The 27,014-nt window shown below is 45.6% G+C and overlaps 2 protein-coding genes across 2 annotated transcripts in view; one reads left to right on the top strand and one right to left on the bottom strand.

The window, feature by feature from the left end:
• Positions 1–376: 376 nt before the first annotated feature.
• Positions 377–17,488, bottom strand: NELFE (negative elongation factor complex member E). Its single transcript, XM_060238161.1, has 11 exons — positions 17,344–17,488; positions 13,945–14,041; positions 12,349–12,421; positions 12,115–12,260; positions 11,959–12,033; positions 10,149–10,183; positions 8,715–8,965; positions 6,783–6,927; positions 5,096–5,150; positions 3,221–3,323; positions 377–548 (listed from the first exon to the last, which is right to left on the bottom strand). Exons 2-11 carry the CDS (start codon positions 14,017–14,019, stop codon positions 475–477), a joined length of 1,032 nt encoding a protein of 343 aa, XP_060094144.1. The 5' UTR covers positions 14,020–14,041; positions 17,344–17,488; the 3' UTR covers positions 377–474.
• Positions 17,489–18,301: 813 nt separating this feature from the next.
• Positions 18,302–27,014, top strand: part of SKIC2 (SKI2 subunit of superkiller complex) — a 46,067-nt gene continuing 37,354 nt past the window's right edge. Inside the window, exons 1-6 of the mRNA XM_060238159.1 lie at positions 18,302–18,410; positions 20,012–20,133; positions 22,059–22,168; positions 25,553–25,670; positions 26,051–26,165; positions 26,467–26,541. Coding sequence (XP_060094142.1) covers positions 18,392–18,410; positions 20,012–20,133; positions 22,059–22,168; positions 25,553–25,670; positions 26,051–26,165; positions 26,467–26,541 — 559 coding nt within the window. The 5' untranslated portion in view covers positions 18,302–18,391. The remainder of the gene's footprint in view (positions 18,411–20,011; positions 20,134–22,058; positions 22,169–25,552; positions 25,671–26,050; positions 26,166–26,466; positions 26,542–27,014) is intronic.

Below are 27,014 nucleotides of genomic sequence, written 5' to 3' on the forward strand. Positions count from 1 at the left end.
GGTCAAATGAGATGGCAAGACTGAACATCGAAATCTTGGGAATCAGTGAACTAAAATGGATGGGAATGGGTGACTTTAACCCAGAGAATCACTACATCTATTACTGTGGGCAAGAGTCCCATAGTAGACACACAGCCACATTCAGTTTTTTAATGGGAGAAAAGGAGGAAAAGAAAGGTAATGAGAACACGTGTGCGGCACAGTAGTCATAGGATCAGGCTATGGCCTGGGAGACCAGGGTTCATCAGGTGACCTTGGGCTAGTCATGCTCTCACAAAATGGGCTGGGGGGACAAACAGTGTGGTAAAAATTGATAGGTAAGGAAGGTTTTAAAGATTCAGAGTTCTGAGCTCAAAAAAACTCACAGCCCTCAATATATAGAAAACATTTTTTTTATTGGAACACCTCAACTAGACATGACAAAAACAAACAAAACCCCCTCTCTTGCCTCCAGCAGAGATCGCCTGGCAAGCTTCAGAAGACATCTTCACCGTAGACCACCTGGGACCGCTTGTCACGATGGGACCCCTTGGAACTGTTCATCACAGCTGAAATGGGGAGGAGGACATCAGTGAACCCAGCAAGAGACCCAGCTCTCCCTCACCAGCTGTGCCCCCTTAGGATGGTAAAGTATGTGAACCCTGGGGAACTGGTAATGCCTATTTATTTATTTGGATTTTTTAAATTAAAATTATATTTATAAATACAGATTATAAACAAATAAAAATATCCTCATACACTATCAAGAACAAAAGAAGTAATAATATTTATACTAAAGTTAAACAGATGTGATCTTAAAGAGAGATTAACATACAATTGAAAGACAATATTTCAGTGAGGGAAATCCCACTGCAAAGAGGGTATTTCTATATCCAAGCAAAGTGAATTACCACCTTAAAACTGCATGAATAAATTTAATAAAACTCCCAAAATAGTAAAAACATAAACTTTTTAAGAAGAAAAATTAATGATAATAATGATAATGATGATGATGATGATAATAATAATAATAAATAAATAAATAAATAAATAAATAAATAAATAAATAAATAAATAAATAAATAAATAAATAAATAACTACTAATAATTCTTGCACTTGGAGGCGATAAATAAGGACCTTGTGATAGTAAGAAAAAAAGAAATTAAAAACGCAACCAGAAGTGGTATGTATGATTAGACGGAAGGTTATGGTTTGACATAAATTCCAGCACTGGAGCCTAAATGGCTACGAACCGATCATAAGACTTCTTAGAGCAAAAATGAGCATAATCTACAACCACTGAAATCTTCCACGTTACAAACTGATTCCAAATTTTATCAAACCAGTTCTGCCATGTAAGGATTTTTTTATTTGGATTTTTTCAACTGCCCTCCCCCAGTGAAGCTGGCCTCAGAGCGGTGTACAGCGTAGACATAAAACATACTTTAATACAGATTTTAAAAACCAGTAAAAACAAGCAATAACAAATGTAACATAAGATGGTGGGAAAAACCAGTAACGCTGCTATCTTCCAGGCCACTACCAATTGAGAGCTGGGGCCCAAAACCCACTGAGGCAGTGGAATATTCTTAAATATAAATTGATTTTAGTCTCTTTGGTGCCTGTGTGTTTCTTGCAGTAGGGCAAACAGCAACTCTAGGACAGGCTGAGGAAAGCAGGCTGGGGTGGGGGGGACAGTTATTTTCCCCTCCAGACTCCCCTGAGCCAAGCACAGTCCCCTACTGACTACCATTTAGCCACTGAAAATGCATCAGAGACCAAGGGTCTTCCAGCCTCTGATCTAGATTGGCCTTTCACTTCTTCTTCTGCTGTCAAGTGGGCCAGTGCCGAATTAAACCCTGTGGAGGCCCCTAGGCAGTCAAAATCTTGGGGTCTCGCTCTCAAATCATCTCAGAGTCTGAGCACCCACCCCGCCACCCACGGCCCCTGCTGCAGCCTGCAGGCACCTTCTTAAAAGCCCCTTTTACTAAGCTGCAGGGGAGAAAGAGGCAAACTTGGCGACAACGCCAGCAGCAGCTGCACCAGGCAAGCCGGGCAAAGAGCAGCTCAGTTGCTGGCTGTGCATGCAGGCTGGGAGGGCTGCAAGCAGAGGGAAAACCAGGAGAAGAGCTGGCCTGGGGCCTCTAAAGGCATGGGGGCCCATAGGGCAGTGCCTACTTGGTCTAATTGTTAATCTGGCCCTGAAATGGACTTTACAGTGACCCATCGTGGGGTTTTTCAGGGCAAGAGATATTCAGAGGTGGGTTGCCATTGCCAAGTCAGCAGTGCCTGTAGAAACATGGCTGTATGCATTCCACAGGCAAACTGGGGAGAAAAAATCACTTCAACTATACTAGAGGTGGCCAATGGCAGCTCTCCAGACGTTTTTTGCCTACAACTCCCATCAGCCTCAGCCAGCATGGCCAATAATGGCTGGGGCTGATGAAAATTGTAGGCAAAAAACAGAGCTACCATTGGCCACCCCTGAACAATACGGATCAAGGCACATATCCAGAAAGGAAAAATTACATATGAAGTCCCATCCTAAAAGTAACACCCTTCAAAGACTGATGAAGTCAACTGGCTCACCAGGGTCTAAGTTTTCAAGAGTCAAAGCTCCTTTTCTCAGATTCCCAAAATCTCATACCCCCAAAATCTTGTTGATCTCTAAGGTATTGCTGGACTTGAATCTAGCTGTTCTAAAAAAAGTGCTCGTTCATAAAATCATAGAGTTGGAAGGGACCTCCAGGGTCATAGTCCAACCCCTTGCACAGTGCAGGAAATTCACAAATACCTCCCTTCCACACCCCCAGTGACCCCTGCTCCATGCCCAGAAGATGGCAAAAACTTCCAGGATCCCTTGCAAAACTGGCCTGGAGAAAAACTGCTTCCTGACCCCAAATTAGCTGCTAAGCCACTCTCCCCGTTCCTGGATGCTGCCCTTCTTCTGTCTCTCACCCGTTCTGCAGAACCTAGATGCCATCTGACAGCAATGAGGATCCTATGAATTTAGGTGGATGTATTTTGAGTTTCCTGCATTGTGCAGGGAGTTAGACTAGATGACCCTGGAGATCCCTTCCAACTCTATGATTCTATAAACCCTCACCCACTGAATCCACAGCACAAAGCACAGGAGGTTGGAGCTTGCCAATTACTGTATCCAGACCCCCTTCCCCACCAGGTCTTGATGTCCCCACACTCAGCCTACACCCTTCTCCAACAGACACTCTACCCACTTACCCATTGACCCCCAGAGTGATTTGCCAGTGGCTACGTCCAACATGGGCTGTTTGCGAGCAACGCTGACCTTCAGCTGCACGTCTTCTACCACGGCATCATTAAGCTGTAGGGTGTACAAATTAGGGCATTAGACTAGGATCTAGGAGACCCTGGCCACAGAAGCTCATGGAATAACCTGGGCCTAACCTACCTCATGGGGATGCTGGGTAAAGTAGAGGAAAGGGTACTGTGGAGAAACGCCATTTTAGTCAGTGGTGGTGTTTCATTTGGCAGGGGTCAGTAAATCCCTCAGCAGGCTTTGTAGCCTTCCCCTCACTCCCCCCCTCCCTTCCAGAGCCAAACCAACAACGCTAGGGGGAAAATCTCCTAGAGAGGCAGGAAGTGCTTTTGTTCTTGGCATGTGTGTTAGCAGGAAGAGAAGGGATTTGAACTGGGGCTCGAGCGAGCATGTGGTGAGCATGGAGGCTCCTGCCTGGGAGGGCCCAGGCAGGCAGACTAAGTAAGTAATTCACAAGACAGGGCAAGTTTAGATCAGGGCCAGCAGGACGCGTTTATAACACATTTTGTTTGTCAGGCTGTTTGCTGTGCGTGTGCTGTGCTGTGCTAACTTTTTAAATGCAACTGTTTTTGTTTTGTTTTTCTTTTCCTATCTTTTTCTCTTTTTAAATAAATATATTTTTACTGTTTAAATGCTGGCAGTCAATCTCTGTACCACATAGATCCCCAGACCGCTTTAGACCACGCTGTGTTAAGAAGGGGGCCCCAGGTGAAGGGGGGAAGGCATGCAGTTGGATAAGGTGCCAATCCTCCAGGGGTGCCCCAAAGAAGTGCTGAGATCTCTGTGAAACCCAAGTGCAGGGTGGCAGAGGACCTGGAGGCCTGGCCTCACAGCTGGAGAGGGGGATTGGGAGTCCTGTTCCTCTCAATCTGAACCCCGGGACTGAGCAGGTGGTGGCAGCGCGCCCAAGGGGCAGGAGGAGAAATAGCTCCCTCCAGGAGTTGGCGACTCAATAGGGAGCTGACGGGACCGGGTCTGAAGGCAGAATCGGGCCGGTTCCGCCACAGGTACCAACACTGTAATATGCTTTGGGTCCCCACTGGGCAGGGAAAAAGGAAAGGTCCCCTGTGCAAGCACCAGTCATTTCTGACTCTGGGGTGACATTGCTTTCACAACGTTTTCATGGCAGACTTTTTACGGGGTGTTTTGCCATTGCCTTCCCCAGTCCTCTACACTTTCCCCCCAGCAAGCTGGGTCCTCATTTGACCAACCTCAGAAGGAAGGAAGGCTGAGTCAACCTGGAGTCGGCTACCTGAACCAGCTTCCGCTGGGATCAAACTCAGGTCATGAGTAGAGGGCTCCGACTGCAGTACTGCAGCTTTACCACTCTGCGCCATGGGGCTCTTATACTGGGCAGGGAGGGGGATATAAATGAACAAAAATGAGGTAAATAAATCCCTCAGACAAAAATAGCATCTGTTTTTTTGCCCAATGTGTGACAGTGTTGGACTGGGTGGGTCATTGGCCTGATCCAACATGGCTTCTCTTATGTTCTTATGAAATGGCTCAATGGCCCAGACAGTCCACTAAAAGTAGGGTCTTGTGGCATCTGAAAAAATCAAATTTGATAAGACTACTGCTGTTCTAACACAGCTCCCCAAAGACCAGCATCTGTGCCAGGATTCTGGTTCTGCTGACAGGATCCAGCACCAGGCCTTGGCTCTGTGTACCATTTGCCAGGCCGTTCTAGCTCATCATCACATCCCAGGGGCATCTGCTTCCCAACAGCAGCTGAAGGTTATCTTTCCCAAGGCCACCCCCTCATTTTTCTCAGATCCACAACTCTGGCCCAAGAGAGGAAAACCAAAAAGCAGCACCTTGGCGATGGCCTCATCCGCAGACTCAATCTTCTCATAAGTGACGAACGCACAGCTGGGAAAACAGAGAGGGATAGAAGTTTGTGCCTGGAGTGGTCCCAGCGCCTCTAAAGAAGGCACAAAGCTGGCTCATACTGAGTCAGACCAGGATTGGTCCTCTAACCCAGCGCTGCCTGCTCTGATTGGTGGTAGCTCTCAGGCAGAGAAACACCCCCCCCCCATACACACACACACTTGTGATCCTCGCAACTGGAGAAACTAGGGACTGACTGTGGGACCTTCTGCTTGCAGTTTTTGGGGGCTACCCCCACAGATATGGTCCCTTCCCAAAACAAGAACAATCTCCATATGAAGCCATCTTATAGCAATTTGGGCCCATTTTCCCATTCAGCCCCGTACTATCTACTTGACAGGCCAGTCCCAGCATCTGCAACCTCAGATCAGTTAAAGGTTCAGTACCACTGTGGAGTAGTGGTTAAGAGTGCTGGATGAGCAGGGGTGGAATTCTAGCAGGAGTTCTTTTGCAGATAGGCCACACTCCTCTGATGTAGCCAATCCTCCAAGAGCTTTCAGGGCTCTTTTTTGTAAGCTCTCTGAGGATTGACTACATCAGGGGTGCGTGGCCTAATATGCAAAGGAGCTCCTGCTAGAATTCCACCCCTGTGGACGAGTATCCAAAAGACTTGGGCCAGTCACACACTCTCAGCCTAACCTCCCTCACAGAGTTGTTGGGAGGATACAATGGAGGAGAGAACAATGTAAGCTGCATTGGTCTCCATTGCGGAAAGAGTGTGGGAAGACTTACCCCCTCTCACTTGCAAGTGCAGTCCCAATCTGAATTGGGCACCTTTATGTCTGGTTTTTATGTATTAATTACTAATTATTATTTATTTATTTTAAACATCTTATGCCCCCTTTCCATCTGAGCAGGGCCCACAAGGTAGTGAATGTAAAAGCATTAAAACATTTGAAGAAATTTTTTAAAAAATGACTAAAAATTATAATATAACTTGATAGAAACCCATACATATACACAGGCCTTTTTTTTGTAGCAGGAACTCCTTTGCATATTAGGCCACACACCCCTGATGTAGTCTTACAGGGCTCTTCATACAGAGCCTACTGTAAGCTCCAGGAGGACTGGCTACATCATAAGAAGACCGTAGATTTGATGTAATGTTAATTATAAGACAGTTATCAGGGAAGGCTTTCTTACGCGCTTTGTATTCTTGTTGCATAAAATAATACATGCCAATAAGTATTATAACATAAAGGCTTCCTGTATCACAGGATGGACTAGTTCCCCTGCAGGCCAACAAACAGGGCAATAGAGGAAAGGCTTTGTTTCCTAGCAACCATATTCAGGGGTGTGTGGCCTAATATGCAAAGATTCCTGCTACAAAAAAAAGTCCTGAATATACAACAGTAAAACCTGGGAGGAGAGCCACTGACAATTATGAGGGGTATGCCAAATGAAACAAAAAACATCTTCACCTGCTGGTGGAAGATGTTGATGAGAGGAAGACAGACCAATCTCCCTCCCTGAGGAGGGAGTTCCAAAGTTTTGGTGCCATAACTGAGAAGGCCCTTTCTTGGGTCACCATGGGTGGGGCAACTGAACGAGGGTCTCCAAAGAGAACCAGGTCCAGCAATGTCATGAACTTACCCAGCCCCACCCCTGACTCACTTGCGAGGGTTGTCCATGGAGAGGTCAATAATGTTCCCAAAAGTGGAGAAGGCCGTGCGCAGCATGTTCTGGTTCATGTCTGCCCCAGAGACGTACACCGTATTTCCTTTGCGTGGAGTCCAACGGTCTGGAAAAGAATCCGAACCTGGGTGGGGAAATGTGGCTCAGAACTACGGTTGAAAGTAAAAGCAAAAACTCAACTTTTCCTGTCAGAATCTTGCAGCATCAGTGCCAGGCTTCTGGTTCTGCTGACAGGATCCAGCCCCGGGTCTTTGCTCTCTGCACACTCTGCCAGGCTGTTGGCTCATCACCGCGCCCTAGGGGCAACTGCTTCCCCAAGGGCCACCCCTTCCTTTTCCCCAGACTGTATTGTGGGATAAGCCCTGCTTGCCCTCCACTCATCCGTATCTCTCTCTCTTGACTCAATAGCGAATGGTCTATGATTTCTGTTTTTTGAGCCCCACCACCCTCAACCATCTATATCTTCAGCTCCTTCAAATGCCAGTCTTTTCTCTCCTGCTACACCTTAAACCTGAACTTCCCCTCCACATGCCTACACAATGCTGCCTCTGTCCTGAAAATTCCTCCCCAAATCCTGCCTTTTCCAGGAAGACTGGGGCAGAACCCCTCGAGCCCTCTCCCCTCACTGAAACTATGCTTGAACACATTAACTAAATGGAAGGCATGTTCTTCTCCCATTTCTTCTTTCCATCTCTCCTCCCCCCCCCGCCCCCATTTCTGGTGTTTGCCTCCTCTGGGGCAAATTTTAGACTGTAAGCTCCTCAGGGTAGGGGTTTGTTGTTAAGCATCTGTATTGTCTAATATTTTATTGTGTTATGTTTATATTTGTTTTAAATTGGTTTTATAGAAAGCTTTACAGATCTGTAAGCCACCCTGAGCCTGCTTTGGTGGGGGGGGGGGGCGGGATAGCAATCAATCAAATAAGTAAATAAATAAGCAAACATCTTGTTCATGGAATAAGCAATCCCCCTTTTCCTGCTCAATGTTCTAATTGTTGTTGTAGATTTTCCGGGATGTGTGCACGTGGTCTTGGCACACAGCCCAAAAAAATCTACAACCACCACTGGACTCCGGCCATGAAAACCTTCAACAACATAATGTTCTCATTGTTGTTTTTATGGGTATTTTAAACTCTAGTTTTAATGATTTTTAAGGTGGGATTTTTATTATGCACATTTTAATGTTTGCCAGCTTGGTAACCTTATGAGGGCATGAAGGTGGAGATATAAATCTTGTAAAATAAAGTAAGTAAGCAAATATATATAACAGCAACGAGTAGTCCTCCCATGTAGGTCAAAAATTCCACAAGCAGCAGGGACTAGGATAGATGTTTCTGTGGATCTAAACTAACAACAACAGTAATAATTCTAAAATGTTATTTTAAAAGTAGAGAGTTAATCTTCCCCAGTAATCTGTGATATCTACACATATGTAGATGTTATTATAAAAAGTTTTTTTTTTTAATTAAGGGGGGGGAAGAGTAGGGGTGAGTTAAGTGACACTACCCAAACTGAGGCTCTTGCTAAACCCCTACCGGTCACACTGAGAAGCTAGTAATCAAAGATACCTGTTATCGGCCTCCCCCCTTCAGTCCATCCCAGCGCTATAAGATCTGCTGGACCTGGACAATAGGCCATGTCTGTGAGGCAGAATTTGCCATTTTAGTACCTTTTGTTCTCTGTAATTTTAGATTTTATATATTTTAAATTGTTTGTTTTTATGATGTAACCCACCCTGAGCCTGTTCTACGGGAAGGGCAGGCTAAAAATTGAATTAAATAAATAAACACACACACAGAGGTTCCAATGAAGTTGTTTCAATCTTGCATAAGCTTATGCTTTAGTTAAGTCTGCTGTTCTTTAAGATACCCCAAGACTCCTGCACTGGCCCTTTCTAAAAGGAACTCCTTACAGCGGTAGCCTCCCTCTCTGTCACGATCACGTTCCCGGTCACGTTCCCGGTCTCGATCTCTCTCCCGGTCCCGGTCTCTGTCACGCTCCCGGTCTCTCTCCCGGTCCCTGCTCCTGTCCCGGCTGCGATCCCAGTCGTAATCCCACTCGTAACCACGTAGGTTTTCGCTCTGGTCCGACTCCTTGTCTGGATCCCTGCTGGGTTCTGGATCCTTCTCTGGATCCCGCAGCCGATCACTGGAGCTCACAAAGCTGGGGAAAAGAGCATGGAAGTATCAATAGCCAGGGATGGCAATGGTTGCAGATGGAAAGAGCGGGGTTTAAATCTCACCATCTTTTGTTGTTGCTAAAGCATTCAGGGGCTTGGTGCGCTGCAGTTTTCGCAGTCAGCCTCCAAAGCATGGGAAGGCAAAGGGCGTGGCATGCCCCATTGTTTGGGGAGATGGATAGGCAAAATTGGTGGCAGCTGCGACTGCGAATACTGCCACAGCTGTCAGCATCTCCCAGCACCTACATCCGAGCCTCAGATGCACAACAGACCTTGCCCTTCCTTCTTCTCACTCACTTATACAGAAACCTTAAGGATAGCAGAGGCTACCACCAGACTAGATAAAGGAAGAGCCATGCAACAGGTTTGTAGAGTTGATATTTTCTGTTGTTGTTTTTGCCGTCAAGTCACAGCTGACTTACAGCAACCCCACAGAGTTTTCAAGGCAAGAGACACTCAGAGGTGGTTTCCTATTGTGTGCCTCTACAGACTGTCCTAGACCTCTGTTCTCTAGACCTCAAAAAAACAGGCCTGCAAAAGTCGGTGCAAACAATGATTCTTAGATCTCCGCACAAATCATTTAACCTGCTGAAAATAATTTTCCTCCTCCTCCCAGTGCTTCCTCTCTTCCAAATACCAATCTTTTTCCTTCTTCCCCTTAACTCATGATCCCTTTCCTCCATAGCAGAGCAGCCTTGCCCCGACACGTAGGGAAGAAGAGGAAGAAACTGGATTTATATTAAGAGTCTCATAGAGGATTACAAACTCCTTTCCCTTCCCCTCCCCACAACAGACACCCTGAGGTAGGTGGAGCTGAGAGAGCTCTTGGAGCAGCTGCCCTTTCAAGGACAACTCTGTGAGAGCTATGGCTGACCCAAGGCCATTCCAGCAGCTGCAAGTGGAGGAGTGGGGAATCAAACCCGGTTCTCCCAGATAAGAGAGCTCTGGCTGGCCCAAGCCCATTCGAGAAGCTGCAAGTGGAGGAGTGGGGAATCAAACCCGGTTCTCCCAGATAAGAGTCCACACGCTTAACCACTGCACCAAACTGGTAGATCCTCTGAGCTTCCCCTGACACGTGTGCCTTGTATCAGGAAAGCCTACCCTCCTCCTGGCGGAACAGATTGGCAATATCTATCTTCACATTCAGAAAATATGTCCAAGACTAACCTTTCATATAGAGACTTCCTCTGGGGACGGCGAGACTAAAAACAAACAAAAACACCAATGATTTCACTGCAACGATCAGTCGGCAATCTCTGAGCTGAAGTCAGGACATGTGATGGACACAACACCATTAGTTCTCCCTTGTCGTCTCAAGATCTTATGGAATCTAGTACTTTCTTTTCTTGCCTTTTTCAAAATTCTGCACCATGTCATGTTGTGGATTCTAAGATGGACTGGCCAACGCAGCTCATGGGGCATTCCCCTACAGCTGGTAAGCGTTTCAAAATGGAGACACCATCACACGTGAAGCCGCCATGTACTGAACTGGACCACTGGTTCATCAAGATCAGTACTGTCTACTCAAACTGGCAGTGGCCCCCCAGGGTCTCAAGTAAAGGGCTTTCACGTTACGTACTGCCTAGTGCTTCGGAGATGCTGGAGACTGAGCTTGTAACTTTCTGCATTCCAAGCAGCTGCTCTATCACTGAGCCACCGTCCCTCCCCTAATGTTTGCCATTGTTGGGGAGGGGCCGTGTCTCAGTGTACGGCTCCTGCTTTGCATCCAGAAGGCTCCAGGTTCAATCCTCAGCATCTCTAGTTAAAAACCATCAGGTAAGAGATGTGAGAGACCTTCAGTCTGAGACACTGCCAGTCAAAGTAGACAATGCTGACCCTGGTAGACCCATGGCAGGACTCAGCAGAAGGCAGCTGCATAGATGAACATCATCTGCAGAAGGACCACAGCTCAGTGGGAAAACATCAGCTTTGTAGGCCTAGGTTCGTACCAATGCATCTCCAGATAAAAGAGGAAGAAAAAGAAGATATTGGACTTATATCCCACCCTTCACTCTGACTCTCAGTCTCAGAGTAGCTAACAACCTCCTTTACCTTCCTCTCTCACAACAATCACCATGAGGTAGATAGGGCTGAGAGAGCTCTCATAGAAACTGCCCTTTCAAGGACAGATCTGCCAGAGCTATGGCTGACCCAAGGCCATTCCAGCAACTGCAAGTGCAGGAGTGGGGAATCAGACCCAGTTCTCCCAAATAAGAGTCTGTGCACTTAACCACTACACCAAAACTGGATAAAAGAGTGCAGGTGGCAGATTCTAGGAAAATGCCTTGCTGAGACCCAGAAGAGCTGCTGCCACTCCACGTAGACCATTTGAACTAGATGACCAATCGTCTGACTCAGCCTAAGGCAGCTTTGTATGTTCCCTCTTGCTTCCTCAGTACCTCCTCCCTGGGCTACACTCTGGGATCTTGGTCTGAGCTGCTCTCATGAAGTTCTGTTTTCTGTTGGCTGACTGGCATCCCACAATTCACTTGGCCCTGTCGAACCACACAAGTTCTTCCACTCTTATCTCCAGTGTTCCTTCTAAGCTGCGGAGTCTTGGGAGCTGTGGAGTTGCGAGTTACTGCATAAATTAGCGTGCTCTAGGGACATTTTTCCTGAGTTGAGACAAAAATGTGTGAGCTGGAGGCTAAAAAATTGTGCACTAACTCAGTTTAGAGGGAACGTTGCTTATCTCCCCACTAGGGATACATTAGAGCACTTGGGCTGACTTATCTCAAAGTGCAGAGGGCCACACAGCAGGAGTAACAGTACTCTCATGCACCCATGCATACAGGCACATTGGTAGGTGACAAAAAGCAGGTAGAGTTCTAGGAAAGAAGTGGACAACATACCCTGTAGCTTTAACAATATCTGAATGACGAGCAAGGAGACCGGCCAGGCCAAAGAGCTACCCCTTCAGCATGCAGAATAGATTTTTGGGCTTGCTTCCTTATCAAGAAACCCAAATCCCAAGTACCTCTTGAGAATCGTCATCTGCTGAGATGCTCCGCTGAAAAGGTTGGAAAGTCGGGGCGGGCCCTTTTTCAGGATCCTAAAGATAAACACAGAGGTTAAGCCCATGTTGACTAACAACCGCATTCACCACTCCCTGGTCCTTGTCAGCTTGGCTCACCTTCAGCTTTCCTTCCAGTGCGCGAGAGCGCTTGAACCCCGAGTTCTTGTTCTCGGCTTTAATGGCACTGATGGCCCCAGTCTTCACAAGCATCTTTGCCTGCTCCGTTGCTGTGGCCGTGTCCACAACCGGCTGATCTGAGATGGCTGGGAACAAAAAGAGAGAGAACCCAAGGGTGGGCACTCTGGGTCCTGCTTAACCCTTTCCCGTGTCTCTTAAGGATTTCCGACTTACAGCGTTTAATTCCACCCTGGCTGGCTTGACTGGTGGAGCTCTGTTGTTTCTTTAAGGCCATGAGGGCTTTTTTCTGGGGTGGAAAGAAAAATGGTTATTAAACACCCTTCTCTTTTTAAGACCACCTTCTTTCCCCAGAGAACCTCATAAGAGAAGCCATTTTGGATCAGGCCAATGGCCCATCCAGTCCAACACTCTGTGTCACACAGTGGCCAAAGAAACCAGGTGCATCAGGAGGTCTACTAGTGGGGCCAAGACACTAGAAGCCCTCACACTGTTGCCTTCCCCAGCACCAAGAATACAGAGTATCACTGCCCCAGACAAATAGTTTCATTAATACCCTTTGGCTATAAGCCACCAATGGCCCTCTGCTCCATATGTTTATCCAGTTCCCTCTTGAAGCCATCTGTGCTTCTGCATGCAGAAGGCTCCAGACAGAATCTCCAGTTAAATGCTTCTCTGGGTCTAAACACGTAATTTTCCAGGTGCATGTTCTGGGCAGCAGCTTGAGTAGCCCAGATTTGCCTGGGCTCATCAGAGCTTGGAAGCTAAGCAGGCTCAGCCCTGGTTAGTACTTGAATGACCGAAGAAAGCCTGATGCAGATAAACATATGGAGCAGAGGTCCATCAGTGGCTATTAGCCACTGTGAGTAATGGTGGAACTCTCTGTCTGGGGCAGTGATGCTCTGTATTCTTGGTGCTTGGGAGAGGCAACAGTGGGAGGGCTTCTAGCATCCTGGCCCCACTGATGGACCTCCTGATGGCACCTGGGTTTTTTGGCCACTGTGTGACACAGAGTGTTGGACTGGATAGGCCACTGGCCTGATCCAACATGGCTGCCAACAGTCAGCCCTGTTAGTACTTGAGAGTGGAAATGCCAAGGAAGTCCAGGGTTGTGACACAAAGGCAGGGTCAGTCCTGGACTGATTAGTATTTGGATGAAAGAACACAAAGGAAGACCAGGGTCATGATGCAGAGGCAGGCAATGGCAAACCACCTCTGCCCTATCTGCCTTGGAACCTCTTGAGGGGTTGTCTTAAGTCAGCTACAATTTGATAGACATTCTCCTCCTCCTCCTCCCTTGGGCAAGAAACCAATCACAGCCTGAGATTTTAAAGAGCTGCAAGGAAGACTGCGCTAGGGGATGCCATTCGCTTTGGGCAGATTCATAGGCTGAGGGTAGATGTGGCTCCATATCCCTGGTGTCTCCAGGTAAAGGACCTCAGGTCCTGGGAAAGACCTTTCTCTTGGGATTTTTGGGATACAAGCTTTTGAGAGACAAAGCTCCCTTCATTAGATATGACACAGGAGGCTTTAATTCTTGAAAACTTATACCCCGGAAATCTTGTAGGTCCTGGAGATGCTACTTGACTTGAATCTAGCTCTTCTATTGCAGACCAACAGCACTATCCTCCTAAAACTATCTTCCTCTCTCTCAGATTCTGGAGAGCTGTTGACAATCAAAGTGGACAACACTAAGCTTGATCGTGGCCTGGCTCAGTAAAAAGCAGCTTCTTCTGCCCTTTCAATCTTCCACCTCACCTTTGGCTAAGGTGTTACCCACCCTCCCCTCCAGATGTTCTGACAGAACCTGACCTTTTTCTTGAGTTTGGCAAATTTCTTCTGCAGAGCTTCCTCTTCCTCTGTCAGACCCGGCGGAAAGACGATCATGGTGGGCTGCAGAGGGTACTCTCTGGAAGAAACCATGGGAAAGCATCCATCAGCTGTGCCAGGAAAAGCCTCATTTGCTCAGGAAGGAGAAACTGGCACACCTTGTATGGAAGATGCCCAGGACAATTAAGAGGCCTGGCCGCTCCAGCAGCAGACTGATATCTATTTATCAGGGCTGCCACATGTCTATATAAAAATGTCTTCTAGCATCAAAAGATCCCGTTTTAAAAAAAAATATTTATTTACATTATTTATAGCCTGCCTTTCTTAGGTACTCAAGGCAGATTACACAGAAAGGATCAGTACAATTGACAAAATGGAACATTCAATAACCAATGTGTAAGGCTTATAACCAGGCGACGCTGACCTCGATAACCCAGGCAAGCCCGATCTCATCAGATCTCAGAAGCTATGCAGGACTAACCCTGGCAAGTACTTGGATGGGAGACTTCCAAGGAATACCAGAAGCAGGAGGCAGAGGCAGGCTGTATCCTCAGTGCCCCAGTAGGGGTTGCCAGAAAACGCCGTGACTTCCAGAGATGAATGCATGTGCGTGTGTACACACACACACACACAAGGATTGTAGCCAGAGCTACATTATGACTTTTATGGGCCTATGGACTTTTATTTTTTTTTATTTATTTCATTTTTATTTAGTAGGCTTATATTCCACCTTTTCCCATAAACGGGCTCAAGGTGGATCACAACATATAAAAATAACAACAAAAACCTACACATCAAAGTTAAAACACCAAATTAAAATTAACAGTAAAAACAATAAATAAAATGCACCACCAGTGGACAGGGCACAGCATATCAATAATCAGTTGTAGGCCCACCTTAAACAGTGGTAATAACAATAGGATAGCACTATAATAAAGAATGATGTCACCACATGGGCCCCTCTCATCATAATATCAATATTAAAAGTTATGTCTGATATTAAATACTTCATTTTCTTCTGTTTTAGGCAAGATTTAACAATTTTTTGTGAGCCCTAAAATTTCATTTTTTTCTCAGATGTGAGAAAAAAATTTAAAATATTTTCTTTGACACTAAAAATTCATTTCACCCCTTCTGATTTTTAAAGAAATCAAAACATCTTTCTGGGCCCCTACAAGTCTCTGGCTAATGAATGTCGGCCCTGATTGTGGCAGTCTGGATCCACCAGAAAGAACTGAAACAGAGCAGAAGTATTAACATGACACAATAAGCAGTACAAAAATTACGTAACAGGATCTAACTTACAATAATAAACTTCTGGTAAACACTGGCAAGCAGGAAATAAAGCCAATCTTTTAATGGATCAAACTATTCTATTAGCAGCTTTCCCTGGGGCTCTTTTCCAAATTGTTCCACAATTTTCCTCAAGCTGTGGTATGCACAACTGACCCTTCTAAGAATTCCTATAACATCTTTAAACAGAAAAGAGCAGTGGAACGCTGCAGACTGAATGTTGTTGGGGGTTTTCCTGGCAGGAAACAGATTTTAGAGCACCGTGGAGGGGGGCTTTTCAGTTTAGAGGGGGGGAAGAACAACGACGGAGCGTGGTGTGCAGAAAATAGCAAGGGAGAACATTTTCTTCTGATATTATATTTCATGAGACACCCAATGAAGCTGACAGGCAGTAGATTCAGATCTGGCAAAATAAAATATTTATTTACATGATGCATAATTATCTTGTGGGACTTCATGAAACGGGACATAATGATAACCGCTAGCCTAGGCGGCTTTAACAAGTGATTAGAATAATAGAATCTTAGAGCTGGAAGGGATCTCTAGGGTCACCTAGCCCAACCCCCTGAACAATGCAGGAAACTCACAAACACCTCCCCCTAAATTCACAGGATCTTCATTGCTGTCAGATGGCCATCTAGCCTCTGTTTAAAAACATCCAAGGAAGAAGAGCCCACCACCTCTCGAGGAAGCCTGTTCCACTGAGGAACCGCTCTAACGGTCAGGAAGTTCTTCCTAATGTTGAGCCGGAACTCTTTTGATTTAATTTCAACCCGTTGGTTCTGGTCCTACCTTCCGGGGCCACAGAAAACAAGTCCACACCATCCTCTATATGACAGACCTTCAAGTATTTGAAGATGGTGATTATATCACCTCTTAGCCGCCTCCTTTCCAGGCTAAACATCCCCAGCTTCTTCAACCTTTCCTCCTAGGACTTGGTCTCCAGACCCCTCACCATTAGACAGGTTCATGAGGTTTAGGTCCATCACTGGCTGCTAAATCAGGATGGCAAAATGAATCTTCCATTTACAGAGGCAGTGCATCTCTGAATGCACTTGGTAAGGGGCAGTAAGAAAGGAAGGTTTTCACGCTTCTCTTGTAGCCTTTTGGTCCATCTCTTGTACGAAACAGAATTCTGCATTAGATGGCTTTTGATTTGAGGAGAATTCTTATCTCGTTTATGAGAATAGTTAGAGTTACCATGTTTTGAAAAGAAAAAAAGAGGACATATTTCCTGACTACTTCAAACAAGGGATCACCACTGTTCCCTCTGAACTGAGTTAGTGTGAGCTAGCTCACAGTTTTTTAGCCTCCAGTTCAAATTTTTTTTTACTTAGCCCACGAAAAATGGCCCCAGAGCAAACTAATTTATGCAGTAGCTCACAATTTTAACGCCAGTAGCTCACAAAGTAGAGTTTTTGCTCACAAGACACCACAGCTTACAGGGAGTATTGGTGATCACTATGACAAATCTCATTTTAAATTCTCCTACTACTGAACCTCTGATAACTGCTACTAAGAATATTCCTAACCTTCCACCCCAAAAGAGGACATTTATATCATTTTTTTTAAAAGAGCCCTAGAGAGAACAGACACACACACCCCCAAAAAGGAGAAGAAGAAATAATTGGATTTATATCCTAGAGGACTTCTGATAATCCTGATACAGTATTACTCTGGAATCACATGTATCTTATGTGTGTGCAAACCCATTTGTGCATCTAAAGAAGCGTACAGCCAGAGAAGCTTGTCAAAGAACTAAGCTTGGCTATCAATGCTACACTACACCTGAGCCACAGTCAACCCAGCAAGGTACCCACCCCTTTTGTCCTGTAAACGCACCTCCTCACCCAGCCAGGCTTACTAGAAATTCCTATGACAGTACAAACAGATCTTTTTGAGGCCACACCATCTTCCATGCACCAGGGCAAGGCCCAATCCAGTGACCCAGTCACCCATGATGCAGTGGGACTCATGCCAACTTGTTCCTTTCCCCTCCGTCTAAGTTTGGGGAGCTTGTCTCATTACGCACCATGACTCATGCATGCCAACTCTACCTTTGCATCCCTCATCATATTTTGCACTCACCAATGGGTCCTTCTCTTTTTCTCGCCTCCTCTCTCGCGCATGCGTCGCTCTTCCTTCCGTCCACAAGCTCTCCGCACGATCGGGGAGGCGGTACCATTCCTCATTTGCATAACCCGCCCCGCGACGCGATTTCCATTGGCTGATCGCATTTGTCTGGAAGGCAGTGAAGACAAAAAAAATTTAAAAGATGGGGATGGGGATTTTACATATTGCCGTTTATTGGTCGAACAGCAGAAGAGGAAAATGCGTTCGAAGTGCACCTGAGAGGCCAGGCGGTTTCTTATTTGAATAAAAGGCCACTCGTTGGCTTGGTTACAGAACAAAGTAGGAGTCCAATAAGACCAACACATTTTATTCAGCATGTAAACTTATGCATGCATAGGAAAGCTTACATTCTGAATAAAACTTGGTTGGTCTTAAAGGTGCTGCTGGACTCCTACTTTGTTCTATTGCTTCAAACCAACACGGCTGCTCACCTGGCTTGGTTACAGCAAAGGCAGAATGGCAGGGAGAGGGGAAAACGCATTATAATTTACATAACACCTTGCCATTGGACCACGCACTGTTTGCACCTTCTTTCACGGAAGACGATAAAAATGTTCGGCTTCCCCCTTCCTTTGCATCACTTACTCCGATTCCTTTAGATCCAGATAGGTCTGAAGCAGCAGAACCAAGTTTGAGTCCAGTGGCACTTTTAAGATCAACAAGGTTTTATTCTGGGTATCAGCGTTCACAACCGTGCCCGCACATGAAAGTTTATTAATAAATAAATGAATGAATGAATAAAACGTTATTGGTCCTAAGTGTGCCACTGGACTCAAGCTTTGTTTTCCTAAGATTCTTTTACTTGGAGAGCTTCCACTTCCGCCCCTCAGAGGCAGGGACTGGAGGCTACTTCCGCCCGGAGAAGCCACTGACTTCCGCCAACTTCTGTTTCCTCTGCCCGTTGCTGGAGCTGTTGCCCTTACTCTGCTGGGTAGAAAGGAGTGCTTCCGGGTTAGGGGAGGCTAGGCGAAACCCCGCCCCTGCTCGAGTGGCAACTGCTGAGATGGAGCAGGAGAGGATAGGTGAGAAGCGGGGAAGGAGCCGGGTCACCACGGGGGACTGCCTGTTGTTTCACGGGGCTTGGGCATGCTTTGATTAATTGTAGGGGTATCGTGGGGAGGGAGCTCCACCGTTGTAAACATGCGTATGGGAGTGTGTATTCCTTGAATGTAGGGTTGCCTAGTTCAAATCAATAAATACCTGGAGACTTTGGGGTGGAGCCAGGAGACTTTGGGGGTGGAGCCAGGAGCAAGGGTGTGACAAGCATGATTGCACTCCAAAGGGAGTTCTGGCCATCACATTGAAAGGGACTGCATACCTTTAAAATGCCTTCCCTCCATTGGAAATAGTGAAGGATAGGAGCGCCTTCTTTGGGGACTCATAGAATTGGCCCCCCCTCCGGTCCAGTTGAAACTTGGAGGGTATTTTGGGGAGAGGCACTGGATGCAATGCTGAAAAATTGGTGTCTCAAAATACAGCTCCAGCAGAGCCCCAGATACCCACGGATCAATTATCCGTTATACCCTATGGGAATAACAGAGTGCCCTGCAGACATTTCCCTCCCCGCTTTCCGATGACTCTGAAGCAGGAGGAGGGCCTCCAAATCGGGGGATCCCCTGCCCCCATTGGGGGTTGGCAACCGTAACTGGATGACTTGAACATCCTGCAGTGATGGAAAAGCAGGTGAAATATCTGAATAAAATGGATCCAGGCGGGTAGCTGTGTTGGTATGAAGCAATGTGACAAAGTTAGAGTCCAATAGCACCTTTTAGACCAATGAAGTTTTATTCAGGATGTGAGCTTTCATGTGCAGGCTAAATTTGTTAAAGAGGAATGCCCATCCATATAAGGCAGAGGTTGAACAGCAAATCAGCATATAAGCATACAACTCCTTTGCATATTAGGCCACACGCCGCTGATGTAGCCAATCTTCCAAGAGTTTACAGGGCTCTTAGTACAGAGCCTACTGTAAGCTCCAGGAGGATTGGCTACATCTGGGAGCTGTGGCCTAATATGCAAAGGAGTTCCTGCTACAAAAAAGCCCTGAATATAATGAAATGTTTTAACAGATGCAAACAAGCTAAAGCCATGGATCTAAACTATAATGACTTCTTTGTTTCATCTGATGTTCTCTCAGTGATCCCTCCTTCCTGACCCAGGTTTTAATTGTTTTTATCGACATATTTCACTTTAATTGTTTTAATGATGTGTTTTAATTGTTTTAATGATGTGTTTTATGGTTTCTAAGATGAATCTCACTTATGTATGTTTTTAATCTGTTAGCTGCCTTGGTGGTCCTAATGAGGGCAGAAGGTTAGGGTATAACATTTGAAACAAAAAGAAAGGGAATTAATTTAATGATTTAGGAGGGTTTTTTTAAATTTAAAGGCCTTTCCCAATCTGAGACTCTAACTGCTGCTTACTTAATGTGCATACATCTAGCTCTGGTTCTGAGGCTTGAGTCCAGTGGATTCATTCAGTTCTAAGTGAAATGAGTTCAAATCCCATGGCGCTCACCCACAAAGAAAGGAGTGTCTGGTACACACGCCATGCAACAGTCAAAGATTTTTAACAGACACTGATGGTAGGATGAATTTTGAACCACCCTTGTTTTGCCTTTAAGCCCTGCCCCCCAGGGGGCCTCTGGACCTTCCTCTCTCGATTCTGGAGGTTGGATGTGCTGGCCGGTTTGAGCTCATCACCCAAGAGGAGAAGCCCGACGGAGATGGATTTCCACTGACCACAGTAAGAGCTAGAACTTGCCCCTTTCCAAGCCCCTTTCCAAGCCAGAAACAAGAGAACAGCACCCCAGAGTAATAGGTAACAGCTCACTCTGCTGCACAGAAATTAATTTGAAGGAACTCTAAAAGCCAGTGAGGTGTAGTGGTTAGAGAGCTGGGCTTAGGACCAGAAAGGAACTGGGTTCAAATCTTCACTTTCCCACGAGCCTCCATAGTTGATTTAGGGCAGGGGTGTCGAACATGCCATTTGTGGCTCCTATCAGGCCCCTGAGCAACTGGCTGTCATCTGCTTTCCTTCTTCCTCTCTCTTGCTGCCTTCTGCATAACAGTTTGCTTTGCAAGGCTTGCTCAATTGCACAGGAGCTACAGAGCAAAACTTCTATTTTCTCCATTGGCTGAAGTTTCTCCCTTGGGGAAGGAAGTGCGGAAGAATAGCTTGCTTTGCCAGGCTCTCTCAATTGCACAGCAGAACTACTGAGGCAAACATCTCTTCCTCTGTTGACGGAAGCTCCCTCCACAGTCCCCTGGGGAAGGAAGGAAAGAGCCAGAGCTTCCTTCGCCCAGTTCCCTGGATCCCATGGGAGAATACAAAGAAAGCATCCTTAAGACCAATGAGTGCTAACATTTTAAGCATGTTTTAAGTTGTAAAAAATATATATTTGTGTTTGTTTGTGTTCTTTATAAAATTTATATCTCTGCTACTTAATCTTAAATAGGTACACACATGGCCCGGCTCAACATGGATCAGCCCAACAAGGTCTCTTATATGTCAGATCTGGCCCTCATAACAAATGAGTTCGACACCCCTGATTTTGGGCCTATTCTTTCTTCTTAATTACTGTTTTCATGACAAGATTCATAAAGAGCTATAGGACCTGTTGTTCTCCCTCTCTCTCCCCCTCCCCAGCCTAGCTTGCCTTATAGGGTTGTTGTGAGGATAAACTGAGGGAGGGAGAGGAGGAACCCTCTATGGCTCCCTGAGCTCCTTTGAGAAAAGCTGAGGTGAAAAAAAAGAAAGAAAATTCTTAGTGTGATGCAGTGTTGACTGCTATTCTGTGGCCAAAGGCGTTCAAAATAGACATTAAAGCAAGCAAGCAAACAAAAAAACATTTGCATCTTTTGTGATGGGGGGGGGGTCAGTTGCCTTAAAACCTGTAAGCAGTGCCTCAGTTTGTTGTTGTTGTTCAGTTGCATCCTCAAGTCTAACTCTTTGTGACCCCATGGACCAAGTCATGCCAGGCCCTCTTGTCTTCCACCATCCTCCAAAGTCTGCTCAAGTTTGTGTTAGTTACATCAGTAATGCTGTCCAGCCATCTCATCTTTTGCGTCCCCTTCTTCTTTTGCCTTCTGCCTTTCCCAGCATCAGGGTCTTCTCCAGGGAGTGCTCCCTTCTCATTTGGTGGCCAAAGCATTTGAGCTTCAGCTTCAGCATCTGGCCTTCCAGGGAACAGTCTGGGTTGATTTCCCTTAGGACTGACTGACTGGATCTTCTTGCAGTCCAAAGTGCCTCAGTACTCGCTATTATTATAGTGTAGTAGTGGCATCTGAAAATGCCATGGTGGCTCAGGAGGAGGGAAAAACTAGTGCTGGGTCTTTTTGGTGTGGAAAGTACTGGGGTGGATACAAGCACTCTGCTCAACAAATGCTAAAGCTTTTATCCAGTCTAAGGAGCCTTGTAGGATTTTCAGGGCAAGAGACAAACAGAAGTGGTTTGCCATCGCCTGCCTCTGCATAGCAACCCTGGACTTTCCTGATGGTTAAATTTCCAGGGCTGACCCTGATTGGGCTTCCAAGATCTGATGAGGGCAGGGCAAGAGCCCGTTAAGGCGGAAGGAAGGCTTCAGGCAGTGATTGGCTGCATCCAGTCAGTTGCTTCTGCATTCAGTATTTAATGTCTGAGGCCTGCACTTTTCCTGCTTACTACTGCAGCTGCCCCACGGATTACCCCCTTATGCCGAGGAGCTGGCGTCTGAACTGGAGCAGCGTTTCCTCAGCAGCCCCGATTGGCTTCCCATTCACCACTTTGAGAGGTCTCACAGGTAAGGTGTGACACAGCCACAGGTTCTACAGAAGATGGGTGTCAGAAAGCCACGGGGTTCCCAACTCCACATGCCATCTCAAGGATGATTTTGATTCCCCGTCCTCATACCTGGGGCCCTGGGCAAATCTGTTTCTGGTTGTCTGACCGAGACTGGGTAGGATTCTCACACATGCAGTAGAACACCAAGAAAAGTAACAGGCTTTATTGAAAGAAAATTTTAAAAGTGGTTCAGGCCTAAACATGAGTGATACAATTCGGTGTAAATAAAATAACAAAGTCTAGCTTCCTGCATACTCATACGTATGTGGAGACTGGTAGATTGCAGTATCTTCAAATCAGCACCAGGAACAAAGCAACAGAGAGGCGATGCAGTGAGATGGTTCTTGGCCCTTGATAGGAATATTGGGCCAGGCTAAAATCTTGTAACTAGAGTTTCCTCTAAGCTGCGTTAGCGTGAGCTAGCTCACAGATTTTCTGCTTCCAGCTCATACATTTTTGTCTTAGCTCAGGAAGGATGACCCCAGAGCATAATAATTTATGCAGTAGCTCACAACTTTAATGCCAGAAGCTCACAAAGTAGAGTTTTTGCTCACAAGACTCTGCAAGCTTAGAGGAAACATTGTTTGTAACATGTCACTCAGCCATGTTGTTTCACATGTTGTTGGAATCTCTCCTTCCTCCCTTGTTCTTCCAGATGGATAGATCCAAGTAGGCAGCCGTGTTGGTCTGAAGTAGTAGAACAAAATAGGAGTCAATTGCACCTTTAAGACCTGCTTAGTTTTATTCAGAACGTAAGCTTTTGTGTGCATGCACACTTCTTCAGACGAAGAATGAGGTACAGTAAGCAGAGCCACATATAGCTGGTGGGGTTTGGAATGCCAAGTGGTACAAAGTTAAAATCCAATAGCAGAATAGTAAAATTAACAAATTCAGAAAACCTTTGATCTGGGTTGCATTAGCGTGGGAAACCATAAAACAGTAACATGTCAGAATGTGAGAATGCCTGTTAATTATTCTATTGCTAATAAACCTGGGTCAAAATGAGGGCATTTCTTTCCCAGAAGTTTTTCCTGTCCAACTAATTTACCTTTTAACATGTAACATAAATATATATACATCATTCCAGTTTGCCATTAGGAAAAAATACATTAAAATATAGTGGAGATGGGTTTAGTATTTTTATTTATTTATTTTATTTATTTATTTTATTCGATTTATATCCCGCCCTACCCCACCGAGGTGGGCTCAGGGCGGCTTACAACATAAAAACCAACAGAATCCATTTAAATACATTCATGATAGATTAATAATTATAATTATACAATACAATATATAAAATACATAAAAACACATAAAACTTACTACAATATGTACTATGCTAACCTTCCTTAAATCAATTCTTCAATATTCCAGTATGAAATAATCTGGTGTTATAGATTGGAGTGTTCAGGCATTCTGATAGCAATTAATTATATGCCAGCCGGAAGAGGACTGTTTTGCAGGCCCTGCGGAACTGTTCAAGGCTCCGCAGGGCCCTCACCTCTTCCGGGAGCTGATTCCACCAACAGGGAGCTGCAATCGAGAAGGCCCTGTCTCTGGTCACTTTCAGACGGGCCTCCTTTGGCCCAGGGATTGTAAGGAGGTTTTGGGACCCCGATCTCAGCACTCTCTGGGGAACATGTGGGGAGAGACGGTCCCTAAGGTAGGCAGGTCCCAGGCCATAAAGGGCTTTAAAGGTATATGTAATAAGATGAACAGCCAATATCCCTTGTTTGAGTGTGTCAATACAAAAGCATTATTCTGATACACTATCCTAAAAGAGAAATATGTTGGAATACTGTGGATATATCGCCATACTTGGTGAAAGTGGGTTTAGCATATGTAATGAGATGATAAAACAAAGCAACATCTCTGTTCAGTCCTGGGGAGGTGTTTGTTCCAAGTTTCATAATAGTTTGTAATTCAGCACTTTCTCTCTCGATTCTGTTCTTGAAGTTCCTTTGCAGTAAAACAGCTACTTTGAGGTCACCCATTGAATGCTCTGGAAGGTTAAAGTGTTCCCCCACAGGTTTCTCAGTCCTGTAATTCCTGATGTCAGACTTGTGTCCATTTATCCTTTGGCGGAAGGTTCGTCCTGTTTGCCCTTTGTAGAGAACTGAAGGGCAGTGTTGGCATTCCAACATTATATATGCCATTAAATGCCAACAATACCCTTCAGTTCTCTACAAAGGGCAAACAGGACGAACCCTCCGCCAAAGGATAAATGGACACAAGTCTGACATCAGGAATTACAGGACTGAGAAACCTGTGGGGGAACACTTTAACTTTCCAAAGCATTCAATGGGTGACCTCAAAGTAGCTGTTTTACTGCAAAGGAACTTCTAGAACAGAATGGAAAGAGAAATTGCTGAATTACAAACTATTATGAAACTTGGAACAAATACCTCCCCAGGACTGAACAGAGATGTTGTTTTGTTTTTTTATTTCATTACATATGCTAAACCCACTTTCACCAAGTATGGCGATATATCCACAGCATTCCAATGTATTTCTCTTTCAGGATAGTGTATCAGAATAATGCTTTTGTATTGACATACTCAAACAAGGGGTATTGGCTGTTCATCTCATTACATGTACTAAACGCATCTTCCACTATATTTTAATGTATTTTTTCCTAATGGCAAACTAGAATGATGTATATACTTATGTTACATGTTAAAAGGTAAAATAGTTGGACAGGAAAAACTTCTGGGAAAGAAATGCCCTCATTTTGATCCAGGTTTATTAGCAATAGAATAATTAACAGGCATTCTCACATTCTGACGTGTTACTGTTTTATGGTTTCCCACGCTAATGCAACCCAGATCAAAGGTTTTCTGAATTTGTTAATTTTACTATTCTGCTATTGGATTTTAACTTTGTACCACTTGGCATTCCAAACCCCACCAGCTATATGTGGCTCTGCTTACTGTACCTCATTCCTCGTCTGAAGAAGTGTGCATGCACACGAAAGCTTACGTTCTGAATAAAACTAAGTTGGTCTTAAAGGTGCAATCGACTCCTATTTTGTTCTTCCAGGTGGATGTAAGCTAACTTTATTGGAGGGAGCTAAATTAGTGACCCCCTGGCCCTGACTAAGAAACCTTTCAATGCAATGAAAGGAATATTGGGAACAAATATTTCCTATTATATTTTGTTATATAGTATCACAGTTTGATAGGTGTGTTATATTGGTCATGCTGATCAATGAGTCCAAAGCTCAGCTTCCGAAATGAGCAAAAATGGACGTGATTCTGTAAGCGGGGTGGGAACTCTCTTGATGCTGTGGAGAAGGCAGAGGGGAAAATGGCTCTCAGTGTCACCTCCTGCTTTCTTGAGGCAGGTTCTGGGCTCGTGAAAAAGACATTGAATCACTTTTTGAGGTGGACGTGACCCCCGTGCATTCGACGCTTCAGGCTGACCGTAACCCTGCTACAGGAGAGCTGCTGGGTTTCCGAGAGGTGAGAAATGGTTTCTTCCCCTTTTGTTTTGGGGGTGGGGCTTGTAGTAAGGGAGGCAGCCATCAGAATTGCTATCATTGCCTGTCCACCTCCCTAGGAAGGGAAGAGCTGTAGTAGAAATTGCCCATCATATCCTTTCTTTCACCTGACACTGCTCCAGGTATTTCTGTGGTAGCTTGGCTCTGCAATTACTTTGCTGCCCCCTACTGGTCCAAGGAAATATTACAAGGGGGTATAGCGCTTGAATCTTCCATCCCAGCACTGTCCCCAGCCTAGATATTGATTCTTGAATTATAAATGTTATTAGAAGAATATTTGGGGGGGGGGAAGTAATGGTGGTGTGGGTGTTGAGATAACATGCTTCCTTCTGTCCATTCCAGGCTCTGGTAGACAACATGGGCTTATCGGCCAAAAATTCACTTTCCTTCCAGCGGGCACCCGGACCCCCAGCTGAGGCTCTGAGAGGCAGTGCCACCAACTACCCCTTCTGGCCAGGTATCAGGTTCTTCTTCCACCTCCATGGGTGGGTCTTATTGATCTGTCATTGAACGCTGATGAAATTTGTTATGACTTCGGTAGAGAAGAGGAGACTCAAGTTACACCCAGTTGACTGAAGACTCAGTTGTTACATGTTGTGAGTTGGCGCAAGTGAATTGGCACGTTTGTGCCCAGTGGGGCCCCCTATCTTGGCGCGTTCACCCAACTGAGTTGCAGAATTTGAGTCCTGTGGTTGCAGAAACCTCACCGTGCTGTCATTCGCTCACTGCCTACCATGGCTTTATTTTGCTCTCTGCAGGTGGGATGGATGAACCCAGCTTGGAGCAAATCAAGACTCAGGGGGACCTGGAAGAGGACATAGATTTTCAGAAAGGTAACTGGACTCCCTCTTAAGAGCTGATGCAGCTCTGCTCAAAAGTTGTCGCTGCTTGGTTTCTCGTCTCCTATGCAGAATGCTTTCTGAGCTCATAGGCTGAACTGCCAACTGTGCTGTATCCAGCCACTTGAAGAAAATCAAAGTGAGCTTAAGTTTCCTTAAGATGGGGCAACTCTTTCTGATGATCCTCTCCTCTTCAACTGCAAACTTCTGCTGTGCTGTTCCCAGGGAGGGGGTCCTCTGATCTCCAGAAACAAAATTTCAGAGGGCTCCATGCAGGGCTTTTTTTGTAGCAGGAACTCCTTTGCATATTAGGCTACACCCCCCTGATGTAGCCAATCCTCCTGGAGGCATACAGTAGGCCCTGTATGAAGAGGCCTGTAAGCTCTTGGAGTATTGGCTACATCAAGGGGGTGTGGCCTAATATGCAAAGAAGCTCCTGCTGCAAAAAAAGCCCTGGCTCTGTCAGA

The sequence above is a fragment of the Heteronotia binoei genome, chromosome 5 (assembly GCF_032191835.1).
Source record: "Heteronotia binoei isolate CCM8104 ecotype False Entrance Well chromosome 5, APGP_CSIRO_Hbin_v1, whole genome shotgun sequence".
Classification (NCBI taxonomy): Eukaryota; Metazoa; Chordata; class Lepidosauria; order Squamata; family Gekkonidae; genus Heteronotia; species Heteronotia binoei.